At 35.6% G+C, this 23,571-nt stretch overlaps 1 protein-coding gene across 2 annotated transcripts in view; it reads left to right on the top strand.

Annotated features, from left to right (window-relative positions):
* Positions 1 to 23,571, top strand: part of LOC114652092 (zinc finger protein ubi-d4) — a 71,508-nt gene that overhangs the window by 12,754 nt on the left and 35,183 nt on the right. Inside the window, exons 4-6 of one of the 2 annotated variants that reach the window (XM_028802294.2) lie at positions 5,343 to 5,512; positions 10,134 to 10,226; positions 18,132 to 18,216. In XM_028802294.2, the coding sequence (XP_028658127.1) occupies positions 5,343 to 5,512; positions 10,134 to 10,226; positions 18,132 to 18,216 (348 nt within the window). Of the gene's footprint in view, positions 1 to 5,342; positions 5,567 to 10,133; positions 10,227 to 18,131; positions 18,217 to 23,571 lie in introns of both variants that reach the window. The other variant, XM_028802284.2, reaches the window with a different exon arrangement.

The following is a 23,571-nucleotide window of genomic DNA, read 5'->3' as shown; positions in this document are numbered from 1 at the left end:
GCATGGGCTGTGTGTTGAAGGCTCCTATGATTTCTGCGATGCGGAAAACACGAACAGAATCACAGAATTAACGCATAAAATTGATTTTTAGATTTAAAAATGGAAATGTGTGGAATTTAGAGAGTGAAGGGGTAACTGTTACAAAACTTTCCAATAAATAGAACTACAGATTATTCAATTGTTTTATCATTCAGATACTATTTTCTAGTTTGTTGTTTTTCAATCGAACGCATTTCTTCATAGGAATTCAGTTGTGCCTCTGTTTGTGTGCGTGTTTACTGTATGTTTTCTCATTAAGTTAAAATTAGCTAGCATGACGAGACAGGGTATTTGATACTGCTCGCTTCAGTATTTCTAACTACATAAAAAAATAAGAAACAAGAGCTTAACTGCAAAATTGAGGGCACAACAATATCCCAGCAACTTTTACAAATCTGGACAACAACTTTTCTGCAAGTTTTGCCAGGATACCATTGACTGGACATGAAAAGATACTTTGGCGAGTCAGACATACTGCTCGAAAAAATGAAGATGCGTCCTTTCTTTATTAAGCATTGTAAATAGGGAGGTGCGCTGCCAAAAAATGAGCGCAGTCTCCATCAAACTCATTTGCCCTGTGTCTTTGAACAATATATGAACACTGTTTTTCGAAAGATTCATGGCAATAAAATTTATGTTGTAGTTGATAAAACCACCAAGAGCACAAAGTTCTCAAAGTATTGATAGGTGATTAAAAGTTGGCTGTGTGGTAATTCTTTTATGTAGGCAGTTCTAACTGTACATGAAATTATATTTAACCATATTAACAGTCTTTCCTGTAGAAAAAATTATTAGTGAACGGCACTGGTTGTTAACCGGTTGCCTTTTAAAAATTAACGTTTTTGGATTTAATAAATGTTTTGCCTTGTGGTGATGAGGCACGCAAGGTCCACATTTGACTCTTCCGTTATAAACTTGGCACTGATAAGCCTGGGCAGAAGTGCAGTCTTCTTCTCAGATGCAACGAGCCCTTAAAAGCAGGTCTCTTTCTTTTTTTTCTGTTTAATTCCTCAATTTAACGTCTTTTAGATTAATTAATTAATTACAAAGCAAAAGCAAACTATTTTAAGATATGCAGTAGATGAAGCTACAGATGTAATGGTGCACGTTTTCAATCTGTAAATATTTAAGGTTTAAGAATAATTAGAAGTAATTTGCATAATTACAGGTTCTGGAGACGAGGGGCCTCATGTATAAATGGTGCGTACGAACGTTTCCACGCTCAAATTGCGATGTATAAAACTGGCGTACGCAATTTCTCCGCTTGGTTTTGCAGACTGGCGGCGCCCAGGGTCAAAGCAGTGCTACTGTTCCTGTTTAGTTACCCTTTCTTTCTTAGACCCACATTCCTGACACGGCTTTATAAATACACTGAAATTAACTGCATATTGTTTATTAGTGTAATGCATCTGATTGTAATTAACCTGTAACAATATAATATAGTATTCCAAATACCATAACTGCTTTAGCATTATTACGCTCACTGCATCTTGTTCTTCTTTCAGCTGCTCCCGTTAAGGGTTGCCACAGCGGATCATCTTTTTCCATATTACTCTGACTGCACCACTCAAAGTATTTATATCACTGTATCTGAGTGGGGAATCACAGCAGCAGCTGATCGGAAAGAGAATTATCGGTGTACAGTTTCAAGCACACACTACCTCAGCCACAGCAAAATGCATCAAAGCCTTTCCTGTACGGACCTCGCGTTTCAGAAACAGTTTCATCCCAAGAACTATAAACGCACTCAATCAAGTGCTCCTTGTAAAACTGTTTGTACTTATAAGTACAATTACCTCACTGTAAACTTGCACTACAGTTATAATATTGCACAACCTGCGCCACTTTATAAAGCGTGTATGATAACGATATCATTTTTAAGATGAAATGCAGCAAAATATGTTGCTTATAATATACAGATAAAACTTTAACTTCATTTAAATAATCTGCATTGTTAATAATTAAACATGTGAGGACACGGTACCGCAGCGCTAGCTAGTTCACGGATAGCTCCTGCCTTGCGCTGTATTATTGCTGGTGCTGACGCGACACTGGAAGGATAGATGGATAGAATAATTAAACATGTACTACGAAGATATTTCAATGTTCCTTAAAAGTTTTGAAGAATCGGCGTTCTAAGCTTACAGGATGGCTTAACGTCTATTACAGAGCTGATTGTGTGCCGATTGGGTATTTGGAGAAAGAAAAGTAAGGACAGGAATTGGAGGTTAGTACGTTTGAAAGAGACAGTACTTCTATAATAAATTATTTCATCGAAGGTCGCACATGGTGCAGCAAGCCTCTTGCGTGAGATATGAACAATCACTGCGCCACCGTGTTCCCATGTTTAATAACATGCTTTCATTCCTATCATCATGAAAAAGATATCACGTATGCATCTCAGTATTTTAATTATTCAGAGAGCTGTAATATCACGAATGCAATGGATTCTGTGTCCTGTCAGAGAAAGAGAAAGAACATAGTTATTCACACACACAGAGCACATAGAAGATCAAATACAGAACAAAGCATTTAACGTGCTACTTGAGAAACTAGTAAAATAAACGATTTTAAGATTATGATGTTCTACTTTAATGACAAAATAAACTACGTGATTTAAGTGGAAATTTTGAGATTAAAGTTGACATTTCGTGCTTTTTTCCCCCCACTGTGTGCCTATTTTTTTTCTCTGTACCCTAATAAGCTTTCATATGACACTCAGACAGTCCGCTACGAGTCCCTTTTCACGCCAACTTTGATATGTGACTTCTTTTTTGTTTTGGGCACTGTGCGACTTTGTGAACTTGAGCTTTCGAGTTTCTCCGACATTGTGTCACTCAATCAACTTTCTTTTGTTGATTATACCACTGTTTAAACCAACAAATAGTACGTTTTTCATTTGCCTCCACTTGGTATTCGCTGAAATTCTTATATTTTCCCCTGTGCGTTTCCCATTGTCTTTTCACAGAAGGCTGTTTATATCGATTTGCATATTCAAAGAGGGATAATTCTGGGAGGAGTTGGGGCGGGACAGCAGGCGCGTGCACGTGCGTTACTTTTCATGCTGATCGGGATTTGTGTAGTGGAAGAACGTGAAAGTATGCGTACGCACAGATTCCTGCATCTGGATTTTTCTGTGCGTACGCACATTCCCGCTTTTGTGCTTACACCATGTTATAGTGTGAGTTCTACGCACGGCGTTATACATGAGGCCCCAGCACTTTTTGGCAGATGTTCTCATTATGGAGAGCTGCAACTTTTCCACCTTTTCGCAGGCAGTTCTTCAGTCCCTTCACAACAACCAGCTGAATCTTAGTGACATTTTAGCAGCATACAGCATCATGGAGGATCTAGGTCCCTACCTGATGAATGGAACTGCAAAAGTTGTGCTAGTGTGCTGTTTCATTAAAAGGAATGTAAAGTGCCATTTCGTTATTTGTTTTGTTGTAGCTGTTGCTACTTACAATAAAGAAAAAAAAAACAACAAAACCCGAATCAATGAAAAATAAAAAGGTGAAAAGCAGAAAAAGAAAAAGAAATTTAATGAAAAATTAGACTGATTCCAAAGGGCCCTAGTGTTGGGCAGGGGGGGGGGGTCCAGTGGCTATGGGGCATTTGTTGGCGAAGAAGGATTCACTGACCTTGACTTTGCAGGCGATGCTGTGATCTTAGTGGAGTCAATGTAGGCTCTGATTGGGGCTCCTGAGAGTCTGAGTGAGGAGTCTGAGTGTCAGGACTTGCGAGTTTCAGGCCTTTAATGACCTCTTGGGCATAGCCATCACCAGTGTGTCTGTCTCTGGAGAGAATGTTGACCACATCAAGAGGTTTACAGACCTCAGCAGCGACATTCATGTTACTGGTGACTCTTGGATGGATTGGGACTGTGGGTTGGGGTCATGAGGTCTCTGGAAAGGGATGTGTGGTGCGCCCAATATCTCTGCATTAGGATGAAGGTCCAAGTCTTTAGAGTCTTGGTGCTTCCTATTTTGCAATATGGTTGTGAGACATGGATGCTGTTCAGTGATCTGAGACGAAGACTGAAGTCCTTCAGTACTTCGGAGAATCCTTGGGTACTGCTTATTCAACTTCGTGTAGAATGAGTGGTTGCTTACAAAATCCTGAATATGGCACATTACCTGAATTGTGAGGGAACATTTGTTAAGGCACCACGCTCAAGTGGCCTGCTTCCTTGACTTTGATCCAGTTTGCATGGTGGGACTGGACCGCATGTCTACATGGGGGGGGTTGCAAACCAGGATCCTGGGTGGTTTCGTTGTGTGGTGGGTCTGGCAACATGCTGTACCAGTACATGCTTCCCAACCTGATCTGACCTGACCTCGAAAATTGCAGCTGCTCATTTCATCATCAGGGTAGGCAAGCCACAAAGCCAGTTCGCTTGAAGCTTGTCTCGACTTTTTCTTAAGTTGCTATAGCTGTTGTACTGCCAGCACACACAGTCCTATATGCACAGTCCATGTAACGTCTTCCTCGCAACTGCAAACTTTGCATAACCCTAACTGATAATTGCGTAATCGGAGTATGAATGCAAAGCCTCAGTTCCTTTTCTGTGTCTGTATAGGACACGGTATTAAAAAGCGATTCATCATGCCTTCATTTTGTCTCCTCTTATAACATGATAATAAGTGGAGCAATTAAAACTCGCACCTGATCAGTCCCATCATTGCACTCAAAAAGCATGCATGAATCATTTATGATCTAAAAATGGTAATAGCAAAAGACTATGTATGCTTTGGCTTTTAAAAAAAATAATAAGCATGAATTTGACAGAACCCGCCAAAACCCCTCCTGCTTTTTACCTTGTTTTCAGAGCCTCTGACATACTCCCATAATGTGTGTGCATGACAATACGTATTTTTATATCATGATATTTGGGTATAAAAAAAATTCTCATGAATGGCATGGAGACCAGATGGTAAATGTTTGAAAGATTATTTACAACAGAATATGCCATGTAAATAGTATTTTCTTTTTGCTTCCTGTTACACACAGCTTTGAATGTGTATATATACATGCATATATATATACATCCATTTTCTTAACCTAGTTGTCCAGGGCAGCGTTGCTGGAAGCGGGAGCCTATCCCAGCAAGCATACATTGTTGCAATTTATTTTCCTTTTAAATTGTTCTAAGAATGTTCAGGGTTTTGACCAGTTGAACTTGACTTTAGGAGAAATTACTTGTATTGGGTTGGAGAAGGAGAAAAAAACAACCAGTTGAAATTTGCTTTGGCAGAAATTACTATGCACGTATATGCTAATATTTTTTTTTCTTATTATTATAGATTTGGACCTGGCTTTGAAGAAAGATTCCCTAGTGCCCCCAGATGGCAGCAGTCTGGAAGCACTGTTGAAGACAGAGTCACTAGACAAGCGAAGTTTATCAGATGCCCGATCCATTGATGAAGACCACAGCCTGTCTGAGTTCCCTAGTGCCAACTCGCGCACCAGGAAGGTACTGCAGCCCAAAGAGGCTCTGCAGCCCTATGTGGCTCGTGGGAACTTCATGGTAAAAAATAAAATAAAAATAAATCTACCTGTGTTTTTAGATGAGCCTTCCCCAAAAATCGTGGATATAATTCAGTAATCCCTTCCCCACCTTCATTATGGCATAGATTAATTTAGTGTACGGCTACAAATGATTTTTTTCATTGGTTATTAGACGGCATGTAGCAATATTTATATGCAAGAAAGGATTTTGATTTGTTCTTTTAATTCTAGATTGTTGTTGCTCTTTCCTGTGGATTAGTTAAGATAAAGTATCTATCCCTGGGCTGTGTTAAAATACTTGAATGCATTTTTTTTTTCTCTGTTCTTCACAAGAGTTTTACTTAAAAGGAAACAATTAACTGTAATAAAAGTACAATGTACAAAGCTGACATTCATTAATTTTTTTTCTGCTTATTTCAAAATTTATGTATAAATTCAAAACACAGAGTAGTGGTGTTTGGCTTGCATTGTGTGAAATCCTCATCCTACCAGAGAATGGCATTGTTGCAATGATTGGCTATTAAGTAAAAAATGTTTCACACAGTTAATTTAGTTTTGCACGTTGCACAAAAGCATTTTTTTTTTTTTTTTTTTTATACAGCCTCCTTGTTCAATCTTCTTAGACACAGGAGTGGCTATAAACCTGTTCAGGAAAAATGTTTGTTTGATAATCTTGCATGCAAACAACACACATTTTGGACAGAAACCTTTTATGACTGTGGTGTTGGTTGTCAGCCTGTCAGCTGTACTTATACACTAAATATACAAGTTAAATGAGAAAGGGGACTTTTCAGGTCATTAAACTAACCTTTTGGTTACCGAGTAGCTATCTTTTCTTTTCCCAATATCTCATTCGCTTATTTAAAAAAAAAAAAAAAAAAAAAAAAAATCAGTCTTTATTTCAGCTATGTATCTTGGCAATTAGTTATAGATTGCCATTGCCCATTTTGTAAAGATTCCAGGATTCCTTCCCAAGTATACTTTCCTTAATTTCCATGGTGGCCTTTAAGTAATTAATCGTTTAACTACAGGAATCCTGTATAAACTTTATAATTGCCATTGAAGTTTTATTTATTTATTTATATATATATATATATATATATATATATATATATATATATATATATATATAGGGTTTCTCTCAAACTTTTGGATTATTTTGTAAGGATTTTCTAATTTAAGTAGCATTGTAACACATGAAGCAGAATTATCAATTAATAACTCCATATGTAAGAGTTTGCTCTCTGAATTCAGTCATTGCTATTCTCTTGGAGTATTTTGTTTTTGTCCTGGACTTGGTTGTCCACATACTTTCCTAAGATGTGCTTTTTAATTGCTACCCCAATTGAATGCATGGGAGTGGGTTTGTGTTTTTTCATTATGAGGATTTTTCCAGAGTTGGACCTTTGCTTGCACCTGGTGCTGAGATTCTATAAGGCTGTAAGGTATTTACAGGAGCTTAAAATCTTTTTTTTTTATATATTGAAATCCTTTTTATAAGTTAACTAGCTTTGCTGAATCCAAGTGTGCTGATGCAGTTTGACTCCAGCTAATGCTGTAGGTTTGTGTATTCATGATGATGCTTACGTTGGAGAGAGTATTTATTGCCTATAAAAGTAACCCCAAAACAATTTCTGTCAAAGCATTTGTCTCGTCTGTACACACATTTCCTTTTACCTCACCTACCTAGGCCACTCCAGGTTAGTGTTTTACACATGACATAGTAGAATGAAATAATGATTTGTGAGTAAAGATTGTTTCACTTTAATGACTTTACATATTTCATTTGGTTTCTATTTTACCAAAATAACTTAGTTAAAAAATGTTTTTATGGTCAGAATCAAGACTCACAACTTTGTGGTGAACCAATTAAAAGCTGTAACTGTAACAATCTGTGCCTGTATATGATGATTGTATGGCAGCTGGAACAAACACAATAAAACCATTTAGAACTGCATGAAACATGCCACTTCAAACTAATGAAACTGGAACACAATATGATTTCACTTTAAATATTGGAATTATTATTCGCTGCTTTAGATTCCTTATGGTGAAAGTGTACTGGCTGTTTTACCTTTCAGCATGGAATTAACTTTTACTTTTTAACCTAATGTAACATAATGTGATTATGTTAGTGCTAGTTTTAGATGTTATTTTTAAAATATAAAGCCTAAAGCAGGTTTCACTAAAAGCTGTAGTTTATCATTTTTAACACTCAAAATAAGAATTGTTACATTAAAAATATTTACAACAGAACTATGTTTAATTTTTTTTTTTTTAATTTCATTTTGAAATTAATAACAGATTTCAGTGCTCATTTTTCAAATGGAAATCTTTATGGATTTCTAGTTTCTGAGTAATATGAAATGCTTTCTGTCAGTAATTTTTGAAATTTGAAAAAAATATACTATTCAGTTTCATAGGTTTATAAAAGTAACCAGTATTTATTGGAAATACAGTACACTCACACCTTGCCAGTTAACCTGTATAATTGTGGTGGTTTTGCCAAATCAGAAAAAGGCCTTCAACATTGGTACCCAAGACATTTTGTGCAAAATTTTAAATGAATTAATAATCGAGCAGTTTTTGGTTGACTTCATACATATAGTAAATATGTTCCTAAACTTGTAAGCATGTCTGAAAATATTAAAACATTAAAAATGTAAGCTTATTATAAGCAAATATTATCTGATTTTTTCATCCATACATTCTACCCAAACATTTTTTTATCATTGGCTGGAAATTCCTTAAGTTTGAAACTTGCATAGCATATTGCTGCAGAAATGCCGTTACTGCAAGGACAATTTTGAATTTCTGCATCTTAACTGATTCAATGTTAAAATAGGCCCTTTTCAGTATAGGGCACCTAGTGTTTTGCACATCTATGCCAAAAATTCCTTTAAATCTATCAAATATTTTTTTAAAGGATTTGTCAATATTGCAAAAATTTAAAAGAGAATGTTCCTACTTGGAGAACGATTTGGGGAACGCATCTAGCCAGATCTCTCTTTTAGAGTTCTTCTGATATATGCTTTGATCTGTCCAGAGTGTCTCTTTTGGTTGTTTAGTCTGTATGGAAATACACACCCTTTTGCATTTGCAAGCTGTTTTTTGTGCGTGTGCCTGCTGTGGTGCAAAAAAATATAATTTTAAGGAAAATGTTTTGGAGATCCCTGGTTAATTACCACTGATATTGATTTTCCAGTTTTGAACAATTTTTTATCCATAGTATTCTTTTACATTTTTTTATTGAGGAGAAAGAGCATTAGTTTTTACATTTTTTTACAGAATATTTGTGCTCTTATTTGTAGTGAAAATTTGCCCACTTTTTCAAGTGGACAGCATGTTGTCTTCCAGGTGCCTTGTTTTTTGATTCGTAAAAAATGATGTTTAGATGTTGTAAAACACATTTTATTTAGCATTATTAAAGGGGACTAATTTGTGGAACAACAGACTGCTTATTGAGGACAATCCTGAAGTGGGATTCTGGACAGGGAAAGCACACTCGTGTTTTGGGGAAATCCAAAGGTAAACTTATGTTAAAAGAAACAGTTTTTAAAATAGCAATTCACTTTACGCCATCTAATGGAAAGTATTTTACAGAGCAAACAAATGTATCCATATCCAAATGTCATCCTGAGTGCTTCTAACAGATTTTATTCAATACAAGCATTCTAGCACTGAGTAACTTGCCTAGCTAATTAAATCTTTAATACTTAGTTTAGAAATTTAATGTTTAAAATGAAGATGATAGATATTTTAATATTTCAATAAAATAAGTAATATCTTGCTTACTCTATATTTAGCACGCAGTTTGCTAACCATTTTATTATTTATAAATGTGGGTTGTTGCACTCAAAGGATTAAGAAGACATTTGTGAAAGGTGATAGAACATGGCAAAAACTGCAGTGCTTTAATAAAATAAAAGAAAAAGAAAACGGTTGTTTTTGAAAAGTTAAAAATCAGAAATAATGTGCTTAGAAGCTGCAATTCCATCATGTAGTGATTTATTGGAATTTCTGTTTGCAACAAATCTGCGTTTTCAGAAGGAAAGCACTGTTAATGGCAGCTTACAAGTAAAAATTGACTTGGAAGAAGAAGCAAACATAATTGTGTATGTAAAAGTTAAAAAAAAAAATACTAAAAAACTTATTAATATATTTCTTAACACAAGTTGCTTTCTTTCATCAAGATAGGAAAGTTCCTGAGAATTGTCAGATTTAATTAAAATATATTGTCAGTTTCAGTATTTTATATAGTGTAGAAATGGCATGATTTTTATTGTTAAATGATTAATTATTGCCGGTATTTCACAATGTAGTCTATACCATCTTTAATTTTATTGTTTTAGTGGTGTCCAGTGTGCCTCTCAATGAAGTAATTTAATACAATAAAAATGGAAATTCTAAAGGAGTAAATAATGTATTACTTAAAGATACATTTGTTTTTGGCTGTGTCTCAAAATACTTTTCATGGATGCATACTTCATTGAAGTATGTCTTGCCCAATCTTTGAGTACAGTTCTTACTCTTGGACATTTTTAGGGGTGTGATAATTGTTGTTGTTAATATATTGGTTAAAACAGAGAATCCTGGAGCCTGATGACTTCCTTGATGACCTGGACGATGAAGACTATGAGGAAGATACTCCTAAGCGACGTGGAAAAGGAAAGGGGAAGGTACATTGTCACATTTTGAAATCCGTCTGTTTTGTTTATAGAAATAGTTACATATGTTTGAATTTGGTACTATGTTTTTTGATTAATTTTGACCATACGTGTTTAAACGAAGTGGGCTTTTTTATATTTATTTTTTATTTTATTTTATATTTTTTGTTTTTCTGAACAATTTAAAATGTACAGTTTTTAAACTAGCAGTTCTCAGGTTTTGTTTTCAAAGACCTCTCAGGTTGTAGATGTTGTAATTTGCAATTCCGTGTATATGAGGTTTTAATATTCATTAGTCTTTTTCGTTTTCTGTTTTCTTTTATGTGAGTTTGCTGTTATCTGGGTCCACATACATGCAGTTAGCAGTGGTATCAATGCAAATTAATTGTAAAGTGTAGCCGTTACTTTGGTGTCACATCCACATGTGTGCTCAATGCCAAGCTATGGACAAAAAAAGAATATTTTACGATAAATATGAACATATTCTTAACAATGAATTAGGAAAACAAATTCATCCTTGTTTTTGTGCAATGTTATTAAGTTATCAAGTTATTCTTGGAATCTCTAGATTGATATAATAAACACAGAAACTCAGAAGTACCATATGAATGTACTTAGAGGTCCACTTAAAAGTGGACAATGTTTTGAACAGAGTCCTGCAGAAACCTTCATCCCCACTGTTTGTGAAAAAATCATTTAAAATAAGATGAAAGAAAAGGATAGTTTCTTATTTTATCATGTTGCTTATTTTCTTCCATTTCCTGTTTTTTTTTTTTTTTTTTTTTTTGAAATGTTAATTTATTTACTAAGCATGTTTATATTAAGTTAAAATTCAATAACTGAATCCTTAGTCTTTACAAAAAGTGGATAACTGCTGGATGTGGTGGGACACTGAAAGATCAGTAATAGAATTGAAAACTTTTGACATGCTCTTTAACATAGCTTTCAGTACAAAGTCACATTAAAACTAGTGTTGAGTATTTCTAGAGTACTTTTGTATTTGTGAATCATTTTGAATTTGTATGGATTGTTTTTCTGTAAATGTAGCCAGTTCTTAGATCACTGTAGTGCAACGATGAGTACTTTTGTCGAATAAATTCTGTTTTCTGTATATTTAGATTTTTTTTTTTTTTAAGAATTTTGATAAATTTGGTAACCTCCTGTTCAATTTGTGAACTAAACCCTTTGACAAAACACATTCCTTGAGAGGTTTAGAAAGTATTGGTTTGTGAAAAGATATTTCACATACAGTTATATGAAAAAGTTTGGGAACCCCTCTCAGCCTGCATAATAATGGGTCCCTTTGTAATTTTGCTGATTTGAATGCATGTAACTGTTCAGTACTGATTACTTGCAACACCAAATTGGTTGGATTAGCTCGTTAAGCCTTCAACTTCATAGACAGGTGTGTCCAATCATGAGAAAAGGTATTTAAGGTGGTCAATTGCAAGTTGTGCTTCCCTTTGACTCTCCTCTGAAGAGTGACAGCATGGGATCCTCATAGCAACTCTCAAAAGATCTGAAAACTAATATTGTTCAGTATCATGGTTTAGGGGAAGGCTACAAAAAGCTATCTCAGAGGTTTAAACTGTCTGTTTCAACTGTAAGGAATGTCATGAAATGGAAGGCCACAGGCACAGTTGCTGTTAAACCCAGGTGTGGCAGGCCAAGACAAATACAGGAGCGGCATATGCGCAGGATTGTGAGAATGGTTACAGACAACCCACAGATCACCTCCAGAGACCTGCAAGAACATCTTGCTGCAGATGGTGTATCTGTACATTGTTCTACAATTCAGTGCAATTTGCACAAAGAACATCTGTATGGCAGGGTGATGAGAAAGAAGCCCTTTCTGCACTCACGCCACAGAGTCACTTGTATGCAAATGCTCATTTAGACAAGTCAGATTCATTTTGGAACAAAGTGCTTTGGACTGATGAGACAAAAATTGAGTTATTTGGTCATAAAAAAAGCATTTTGCATGGCGGAAGAAGAACACCACATTCCAAGAAAAACACCTGCTACCCACTGTCAAATTTGGTGGAGGTTCCATCATGCTGTGTGGCTAGTTCAAGGACTGGGGCCCATGTTAAAGTCGAGGGTCGGATGAATTCAACCCAATATCAACAGATTCTTCAGGATAATGTTCAAGCATCAGTCACAAAGTTGAAGTTACGCAGGGGTTGGATATTCCACCAAGACAATGACCCAAAACACAGTTTGAAATCTACAAAGGCATTCATGCAGAGAGAGAAGTACAATGGTCTGGAATGGCCGTCACAGTCCCCTGACTTGAATATCATTGAAAATCTATGGGATGATTGGAAGCAGGCTGTCCATGGTCGGCAGCCATCAACTATAACTGAACTGGATAGATTTTCTATGGAAGAATGGTCAAAAATACCTCCATCCAGAATCCAGACACTCATCAAAGGCTATAGGAGGCGTCTAGAGGCTTTTATATTTACAAAAGGAGGCTCAACTAAGTATTGAGGCAATATCTCTGTTTGGGTGCTCAAATTTATGCACCTGTCAAATTTTGTTATGATGCATATTGCATATTGTCTGTTAATCCAATAAACTTATTGTCACTGCTGAAATACTACTGTTTCCATAAGACATGTCATATATTAAAAGGAAGTTGCTACTTTGAAAGCTCAGCCAACGAAAAACAAAAATCCGAAGAATTAAGAGGGGTTCCCAGACTTTTTCATATGACTGTATATATAGGAGCATCTCAACCAATTAGAATATCATCAAAAAGTTAATTTATTTCAGTAATTCAATTCATAAAGTGAAACTTGTATATGATATAGATTAATTACACACAGAGCGATATATTTCAAGTGTTTTATTTCTTTTCATTTTGTTGATTATAGCTTACAAGTAATGAAAACTCAAAATTCAGTATCTCAGAAAATTAGAATATTACATAAGACCAATAAAAAAATTATTTTCAATACAGAAATGTTGGCCTACCGCATCAATGTGGCGTGGCATGAAGGCGATCAGCCTGTGGCACTGCTGAGGTGTTATGGAAGCCCATGATGCTTTGATAGCAGTCTTCAACTCGTCTGCATTGTTGGTTCTGGTGTCCCTCATCTTCCTCTTGACAATACCCCATAGATTCTCTATTGGGTTTAGGTTAGGCAAGTTTTCTGGCCAATCAAGCACAGTGATACCATGGTCCTTAAACAGGTATTGGTACTTCTGGCAGCTTGTCAGCAGAGGGAAGCATGAAGTGCTGTAACATTTCCTGGTAGATGGCTGCGCTGACTTTGGACTTGATAAAACACAGTGGACCAACACCAGCAGATGACATGGCTCCCCAAATTATCATTGACTATGGAAACTTCACACTGAACCTCAAGCAACTTGGATTCTGTGCCTCTCCACTCTTCCTCCAGACTCTGGGACCTTGACTTCCATATGCAATGCAAAATTTACTTTCATCTGAAAAGAGGACTTTGGACCACTGAACAACAGTCCAGCCTGTTTTCTCCTTAGCCAAGGTAAGAAGTTTCTGATGTTTGCCTCTGGTTCAGGAGTGGCTTGACACAAGGAATGTGACAGTTGTAGCCAATGTCCCGATTACACCTGTGTATGGTGGCTCTTGAAGCACTGACTCCAGCTGCTGTCCACTCCTTGTGAATCTCCCCCAAATTCTTGAATGCACTGTGCTTCACAATCCTCTCAAGGCTGTGATTATCCCTGTTGCTTGTGCACCTTTTTCTGCCACATCTTTTCCTTCCACTCAACTTTCAATTAATATGCTTGGATAGAGGACTCTGAACAGCTCGCTTCTTTCGCATGATCTTTTGTGCCATAACCTCCTTGTTGAGGCTGTCTGTGACTGTCTTTTGGATAACTGTTAAGTAGGTAGTCTTCCCCATGATTGTGTGGCCTACTGAACCAGACTGAGAGACTATTTTTAAGGCTCAGGACACCTTTGCAGGTGTTTTGGGTTAATTAGCTGAGTGGAGTGTGACACTATAATTAGCTGAGTGGAGTATGACACTATGAGTCTAAAATATTGAACGTTTTCACATTATTCTAATTTTCTGAGATACTGAATTTTGGGATTACATTAGCTATAGTTGGCAAAATGAAAAGAGAGACGCTTGAAATATATCACTCTGTGTGTAATGAATCTACATGAGTTTCACTTTTTGAATTGAATTTCTGAAATAAATTAACTTTCGATGATATTCTAACTCATTGAGATGCACCTGTGTGTGTATACAGTAATCCCTCCTCCATCGCGGGGGTTGCGTTCCAGAGCCACCCGCGAAATAAGAAAATCCGCGAAGTAGAAACCGTATGTTTATATGGTTATTTTTATATTGTCATGCTTGGGTCACAGATTTGCGCAGAAACACAGGAGGTTGTAGAGAGACAGGAACGTTATTCAAACACTGCAAACAAACATTTGTCTCTTTTTCAAAAGTTTAAACTGTGCTCCATGACAAGACAGAGATGACAGTTCAGTCTCACAATTAAAAGAATGCAAACATATCTTCCTCTTCAAAGGAGCAAACAAATCAATAGGGCTGTTTGCTTTTAAGTATGCGAAGCACCGCGGCACAAAGCTGTTGAAGGCGGCAGCTCACACCCCCTCCGTCAGGAGCTGAGCGAGAGAGAGAGAGACAGATAAAAAAATCAATACGTGCCCGTCGTGCTTTTAAGTATGCGAAGCACCGTGCAGCATGTCGTTTCAGGAAGCAGCTGCACAGAAGGTAGCCAACGTGAAGATAATCTTTCAGCATTTTTAGACGAGCGTTCGTATCGTCTAGGTGTGCGAACAGCCCCCCTGCTCAATCCCCCTACGTCAGGATCAGAAATAGTCAGCGCAAGAGAGAGAGAGAGAAAAGTAAGCTGGGTAGCTTCTCAGCCATCTGCCAATAGCGTCCCTTGTATGAAATCAACTGGGCAAACCAACTGAGGAAGCATGTACCAGAAATTAAAAGACCCATTGTCCGCAGAAATCCGCGAACCAGCAAAAAATCCGCGATATATATTTAAATATGCTTACATATAAAATCCGCGATGGAATGAAGCCGCGAAAGGCAAAGCGCGATATAGCGAGGGATCACTGTATATGCTATGTAAAAGTTTGGGCACCCCTCTGAAGTTACATGATAATTTTCTCTGTCCTCATAACAGAAGATCACTGCAATATGCCATTTTTTTTTTTTTACTAAAGAAATGTAGACAAGGGGTTGTTTATCAGACCAATATTCTCAATGTAGCATTATTGACTTGTATGAAATAAAATGTAACAAATGGGATGTGCAAAAGTTGGGCACCCTTTTAATTGCATTAATTTGAAGACCTGTAGTCATTTAATGCTGACTGGCTGCTGAACAAAATTGCTTTGGTTAGCTCATTACACCTTAACCTACAAAGACAGGTGCAACCAGTCATGAAAAAGGTTATTTAACATAGGTAATTGCTAGTTGTGCTTGTCCTTGGTTCTCTCTTAGGGAGTGGCAACATGGGGACCTCTGAAGAACTCTCTACTGACCTAAAAACTAAGATAATTCGTCATTATGAATTAGGAGAATGGTACAAGAAATCATCACAAAGGTTTGGACGTCTCCACAGTCCGAAATGTAGTTAGGAAATGGAAGGCCACAGGAACAGACCTTGTGAAGAACAGATGTGGTAGGCCAAGAAAAATATCTGAAAGGCACAGCCAAAGGCTGGTTATAATGGTCACAGACAAACCACAGACCACCTCCAGAGAGCTGCAGGAACATCTGGCTGCTGATGGAGTCATTGTACATTGTTCCACTGTCTAGTGCACTTTGCACGGAGTACAGCTCAGTGGAAGGGTGATGCTCAAAAAACCTTTTCTGAGTACTCCTCACAAGAAGTGTCGCATGAGGTATGCAAAAGCACATCTGGACAAGCCAGAAACATTTTGAATAAAAATACTGTGGATAGATGAGACTAAGGTAGTTATTTTGTCACAACCAGAGTCGCTGTGCATGGTGGGAAAAAAAAACCACAGCATTTCAGGAGAAGAACTTGCTGCCTACTGTAAAATTTGGTGGAGGGCCCATCATGTTATGGGGCTGTGGCTAACACAGATACTGGAAACCTTGTTAAAATTGACGGCTGCATGAATTCCTCCCACTATTAGCATATTCTTGACAAGAATGTTCAAGAGTCCATCACAAAGTTTAAGTTACGCTGGAGTTGGATGTTTCAGCACAACACTGATCCAAAGCACCATTCAAAATCCACTAAGGAATTCATGCAGAGGCACAAGTACAACATTCTAGAATGGCCATCCCAGTCCCCAGACATTGAAAATGTATGGATTGATTTGAAGCAGGCTGTCCACTCTTGGAAGCCCTCAAAACTGACTGAACTGGAAGCATTTTGTATAGAAGAATGGTCCAAAACACCACCAGCCAGAATTCATGGACTTGTCAGTGGCTATAGGAGGTGTCTACAGGCTGTTATTTCAGCAAAAGGAGGCTCTACTAAATATTGATGGGATTATTCCTTTGGGACGCCCAAAATTATGCACCTGCCTATTTTTGTTTAAATGCACTTTAAATTGGTTCTGTTGGTCCACTAAAAATATTTCACTACTGAAATATTGCTGTTTACATAAGGTATAAAAAATGTTAAAATGAAGTTGCTGCCTCAAAAGCTTAGCAAGTTATAAATTGATAGTGATTTTTAACAGGGGTGCCCAAACTTTTACATAGCACTGTATAATGGTAGAAGGGGGGTGGGGGGTTGGGAGTTGACCGCAGCAGCAGCAGCACCACCACATTTTGCACATTTGTATTCACCTTTATGTGAATCCTAAGTTTATGGGGTAAATAACATGAACATGTAGTTACCTGATCTTTTAGTCTGTGAGCCAAAATACATCTAATGCAACATATCAATTAATTAGGGGTATGTAACTTAGGTCAGTGATAACCAGAGTTTTGCACCGAGGATAGCTTTGCTAAAGTAAAATCTAACAAGGGACAGGTTGAGTCTGATAATTGCCTGTGGGCGTAATTCTGCACTGCTGTTCATGAAAAAAGACAAATTTTATATAAATACAATTATAATATATATAAACAAAAAAAAAAAAACTAAGTTCCAACTTGAAACACAGTATAGAGAGAGAATTCAAGATTTGAATGTTTTTTTTCTTTGATTAAAACCGTGTGTGTTGCTTTTTTTTTCTACATGCAACAAATATTTGACAGACCCCCATGGCATTTTATCTTTCAATCTTTTACTTGGTCTGCAGTATTATTTTTAATAGCAATATAGTGGTAGTAATACCTATTTGACAGTAACCTTGAAGCACATTAACATTATTTTTTGTATAGTGCTCTGAGTGCAGGCTCAGTGTGTAGTAACAGGTTCACAGGTAGAGTACAATTAGACTTTACTAATTACTTAATGCATACATTTTAAATGTACAAATTAGTTTAACATATAGTAAAACCAGCAATTTCAAACTAATTAGCATAAGTGGGACCTGGCAAATATATATTCCTTAATATTATCGTTGTTCAATTACCAGCTGAAAATGGAGTTCAGGAATAGGAAAATTAAACCTCTGGATGATCCACAACAATTTATAAAACATGGCCAAAAGACATCAGAATTTGGCAGTTTGAAAATTATTAATTTCTTAGAGCCTTTTTTGGGTTGTGGTTTTAAATTTTTTTTTTAATAAAATGGCAGTGTTTTCCAGAAAAAAAGATGGTAAATATAATTTTTCAAGTAAAATTTCATAGTCAGTGTAGTTTATCTTCTATTGCAAACATTTAAAATTAAATACAGGTATTTATTACACCATATCATTAGAATAACATACCACAGAAATCTCATTTTAATGTCTATGTAATAATCCTAAAGTTTCCAAATGTATAAATGTACTGCATTAACTTTTAGGGCAGAGGCGTTGCCAGTGCCAAGAAGAAGCTTGATGCTGCAGCAGCAGCCTTGGAAGATCGAGACAAGCCTTATGCATGTGACAGTGAGTATGTCAGAGTGGGTGGTATAAGTAAAATCTCTTCAAAACATTTTAAAAATGTAATATTGCATTGTTTTTGAAAATAACTTTTATGGCTGGTTATTTATTATCACATAATGCACAAATGTTTTTATTTTTTTAAAACATCTTTAAAAATCTTAAAACTACCGCTGCCTTAGCCACCTTCTAAATAAACATAGTTTTGTTGTTTGAGCCCATTTTGAGAAGGTTGAAGTCCTCTTATTTTGTCAAGTTTTTTTTTTTTTTTTTTTATATTAATATAAATGTATGTATTCTAAACCCTTTACATATAATGTTAGTTTTATTTTGCTGTGATCAAGTCTTCTATTTTGGTCTTGACAAAGAGTGCTTGAATATATTAGTGAAAAGGTTTACAAAGAAACTTGGCTGCTAGCTGAGATACTCTTGCAAGCATCAGTCAATCTTTAGGATGAATTCTGTAGTTCTTTGGAGTTTAGAAAATTTAATAAAATGTATTTTTGTAAAGAGCTTTTCTATTCCTGTTGATTTTCAGAGTTTTAAAATTCTGCATACTGTACTTGCTTTCCTTTTTAAATTACTAGGTAAAAAACTTTAGAACTTTAAACTGAGCTGATCATATCCGTAGGAATTATTTTTTAAAATTTGTTTTCTAATACTTACAAACCTTATAAATTGGGTTTACGCTATATAGTCTGATCCATGTCAAATGCTACTGGTAGCCTTTGTTCTGAATAGGATCATAGTGTAAACGCTTCTGACCCAGATCAGATGTCCTACTTTTGAGATAGTACAGATTAGAATTAGTCTGATGATATGCCATCATCTACTGATAAGACTTAATTGTTGTTTCTCTTGTCAGTTTTGATTAAGATGCCAGGCAATGTTCACCTTGGAGAACTGATGTTAATATTATCAAAATTGTGCAAGGTGTTGATATTTAAAGGATTTGGCATAACTATTCATTTAGAAATCTGGCATTTATTGGATTGTATGCTATCAGGAATCCCTGCAATATGTAATTTACACCATTTGGTGCAAAATTCATTGCCTCCTCAGATAATAGATGTGCCTGCACTGCACTTTGTTAACCTATGGTTCTCTACTTGCATGGTGTGCATGTAGAGCCTTTCCAGTTTTGTTAGGATTAATGTTAATCATATTATAGTGTTAATATAACTTTTATATAATAGAATTTTCTCTGGATTACTATTCCTTGTAAGAAGTATTACTTCTTATGTACGTACTTGACAGAGAAAACATTTTGTCCATTTTGGATTCCTTTTATCCCAGCAGCTTTTCAGTTATTAATATAGTTCTTTACATAGAAGTAGGTGATGTTAGTTTTCGGTAAGATTATGAATGATCTGTGTGTCATTTTCCCCAGTATCTGTGGATGATCTTGAAAAACCTAAGAAAAATTTCCTAATACAGAGAAGAATGATATGCTATAATGATTTTTGCTCATTTGTATTGGAGACCAGCAAAAATGTTTTTTGAGACATTTATAAAATAAGATTTAACAATATGAAAGCAAAATAAGAAAAAATACTTTTTAGTTTTAGCATATTTGTCTCATTGAAAATATAATTTTCATGTAAAGATTTTCTTAATGATTTATCATTTAAAAATAGGGATTTTCTGATCAATTGAGAAAGACTCTGTGATCATTAAAATGGCTGATCACAAAAAAAAGTATTTTCTGCTCCTGCTTTTCTAAGCTTTATGGTAATTTAGTTGTTGTGCTCCTTTACGCAGGATATTATGGTAGTTGAGCTAGCTGCTATTTTGTTTTTGTTTTTTTGTTTTTTTTTTGCCGCAGACCTCCTGTAGTGTAAACAAAGAGCAGTGAGTAGACTTTTGATTTATCAATGAATAAGAGAAGATTGGTATATTACCCTTTATGTTAAAGAAAGTGGAGTAATAAACTGAAAAAGTCATCTTAGAAGTCGTCCTGTGCAAATAGACAAATGGCAAGAAAATCTACTTTAAGGAATTCAGACCTTTTTGTTGTCCTATAGATAAATATTGTTTGGAGTTTGGACAGCGTTCTTGTATAAAATACAGCCGCTTACGCTTTTAAATGGAAAAGGAAAAGACACAAAGACAAATTTGAAATTGATGCTTAGTATACCAGGTTTTTTTTGAAGATTGTACTGTGTTTATTATTTACTGCTGTGCGGCATACAGTATATGTTTTGGTAAGAAACAAGTACTATAATACAAGAATGTTGTAATGCTTTTATTTCAAATGATTCTCCTTTGGATAAAATGTTTTCAAACGAGGGTTTTTTTCCCCCCGTGTACATTTACATGCTTATCAAGGAATATATTGTATAGTGTAACATTTTCCTTATGTTATTGTCTGATGCCAGTTGGCCATCAATTCATTTTATGTGCACACTAAGTAATCAGCCTCAGAATAATATCTTTTATTTATTTTTTACATTTTAATTCGAGATGCATTCTACTAAGTGAGCAAAAATGGTTCATATAAAGTGATATGGTGGCATATAAAATAGCACAGCAGCTTTTGCAATTTCAAAGACCCTAGTTTAACTTTTAGCCGTCTTTCTGTATATGTATATACAGTATATATTCTGTATATTTTTTTTTTTTTTTTTGGAGAAGGGTTTTGCAATCTCCTCCCTTGCTCTATCTATTCACTTGCAGTTTAATTTGGTGTGAACTTAAAGGTTTTTCCAGTGGTGGGCTAGTATTTCTGTACTCGTGGCTTCCAGAATAACCTCTGGTTTGCCACATGCTTGTTAATGAAAGAAGCCTGTTCCTTAAATGAAAACATGGATGAATATTAATGTACTGATATCCCTTGTTATATGTGTCATCTTTAGATGTTTTAAATAAATGGATTAATACTATATGAATTAATATGGGTATTTTTGTGTTGCCATGCAGCACCCATGGAGGCCGAGTGGTTCCAAGGCTAGTGATCTGCAGTCCTACTTTTTTATCTTTAAAATGATCATTTCAGGTTTTTTTTTATTTTTTTAAAGATGGACTTTGTTCTATTTTTCAATGTCTGTGTTTGGCAAGCTAAACTCTAACTGAAAACTCACATTTAAATGGACCATGACAATTATTGTATTTTTCTAATTGTTATTTTAGTAGATTTTAATGTATATACCACGATATTGATTGATTTTTTTTTTTGAATGTCAAGTTTAATTTAATAGATAAATATTCTCTCTTTTCTGTAAAGAAGAGTGATATGGTGCGAAGGGCACTGCATTCGGGGGTTTATGGGGAACCCCCTTTCACCTTATTGCTTCATTCGTGAGTTTACAGGGGTGGGGGGGGCATTATTGCTTCAGTGTAGTTTGTAACACAGTGCCCTAGAGAGATGGCTATAAAGAATGATGCTGTGTAAAGTGCAGGGCTCCATCTTCACCAATAACTTTTTAAAGTTCAAACTACTGATAGATGTGTAGGACTCTTCCCGTGCTTGTGGTTGTGGGAAAGCACCTCTCGGCACACACAAACACACACCTCCTTTCTGGAACCTCCAATGAAATGAGTGTGCAGCATTCACTGTCAAATGATATTACAGAGTATTAATATTCCAAAAATAATGATGGCATCAACTGAGAGGAGATGTTTTTAAATAGAATATAGTTAAAAGTGTAAACACTTATCAGAAGGCTTAATTTTAGCTAGATTTGTTTTACTACTCAGTGTGGATCACACTTCATAATATTGTATAATTGTAATGTGCCTTATACAATGTCATTTTTATCTGTTGTGAGTTATTTTTGTTGTACATGCATTTTATTAACCACATATAAAAGTTATTTTACAACTGTATTGGCTCTAAATGAACCGAAGGATTAATTCTCAAAAGAGAATAGTAATGAGTTTTTTCAGTCATAAGAATGAAAGTTATTTTTCACATTTAATACTTAAATTTATCATTCTTTCTGAATTGATCCACCATGGTCACAGGTGTGTAGGTGACCTAAAGTAGTGCGATTTGTAAAAATATTCAGACACTTGACCAGTTCTTTAATTTTACAAACTAATCCTATACTGAAATTATGTAACAATTTATTTCAAATCAGTGAATCTCAAAAGTAATGTTTTAAATATACTACGGTTTTATGTTGAGAGGGAATTAATGAAAAAGCAGGTTTTTGCTTAAGTATACAATACTCACAGTTGAAAAAATTGTGTAGATTTAAAATTTAAGTGTACAGTTTCCTATTTAGAAAAATTGACAATTGGTAAAAGATTTGAATATTCTTTTCAGGCACCAAGACTGCACTATAACAAGATAAAACCAATACATCTAACCATACTTTAACTGTGTTTCTGTATCTTGAAAAGCTTTAAATAGACTAATAAGCAGAGTATCATACGCATGACACCTTGCACAGAGATACTTGACTAAATAGGTAATTTATTACAGCATTATTTTATTGTTACAATTTAAAATTATATATAAAAAAGACAAAAACATGCATCCATCAGTCTATCCATTTGATAACCCGCTTATTCACTTGCAGCAGCATTAGATTTAGAGTAATCTGTAAAAATTTGGGATAGAGAAGAAAAACCTGTGTACCCAGACAAAAAGCACACACAAGACAACTCCATACGGGTAGAGTTGGAACCTGGATTCAAACCTAGGGCTATAGAGCTGTAAGTGCTGGAAAGTAAGCCAGCAGCCACAGTAGCCCTCCAGAAACGAACTTTAAGACTTCTGCTGTTAACTGTAATTTGAGCTTCAGCTTAAGCATTAGTAGCTTCCCAGTCATTGTTTAAGAATTTGAAATTATCTTTAATTGGCACATCATCTTTTGCTGCATATGTATCCTTTATTTGCGAAAGAAGATACTACTTTTTAAATTAGCAATATATGGTTGCCAGCTGCAATCTCAGTTTATTTTGTCTTTTCCTGACCAACATAACCTTCAAGGCAGCTCAGACATCTCCTCTTCATTGTTCTAGATTTTTTTTCTTTTAGTTTGGGATTTCCAGTGCATTATTCGTCAGTAATAGTGGACTACTAGTAGTGACCTGCAATACCAGATGAAAAATTTCTTCTGTATGGATTTTTAGAGAACCATTTTAATATTATGCTAAACAATAATGAAAAAACCTAGAAATACCTAACATGCAAGCGAAAAAAAAAAAAAAAAAACAGAATTGTGAGTTTGTGTCATTGGAACTGTGTGTAATAAATGAGCGTAACCCTTTAAGAGCATTACTAAAAGTGGTTTGCAGTTCAGCCCAACTGCTGCCTTAAGTGGTAAGCTCATTTGAGGTGTTAGGTGATGGAGAGGAACAATACACAAATAATGGTAACATTTTCAAAATGTCTTCAGAAGCAGGTTTATTGTT

The sequence above is a fragment of the Erpetoichthys calabaricus genome, chromosome 1 (assembly GCF_900747795.2).
Source record: "Erpetoichthys calabaricus chromosome 1, fErpCal1.3, whole genome shotgun sequence".
Lineage (NCBI taxonomy): Eukaryota > Metazoa > Chordata > Cladistia > Polypteriformes > Polypteridae > Erpetoichthys > Erpetoichthys calabaricus.
Note: the sequence above shows the minus strand (reverse complement) of the source record. Positions and strands in the feature narration are given on the sequence as shown.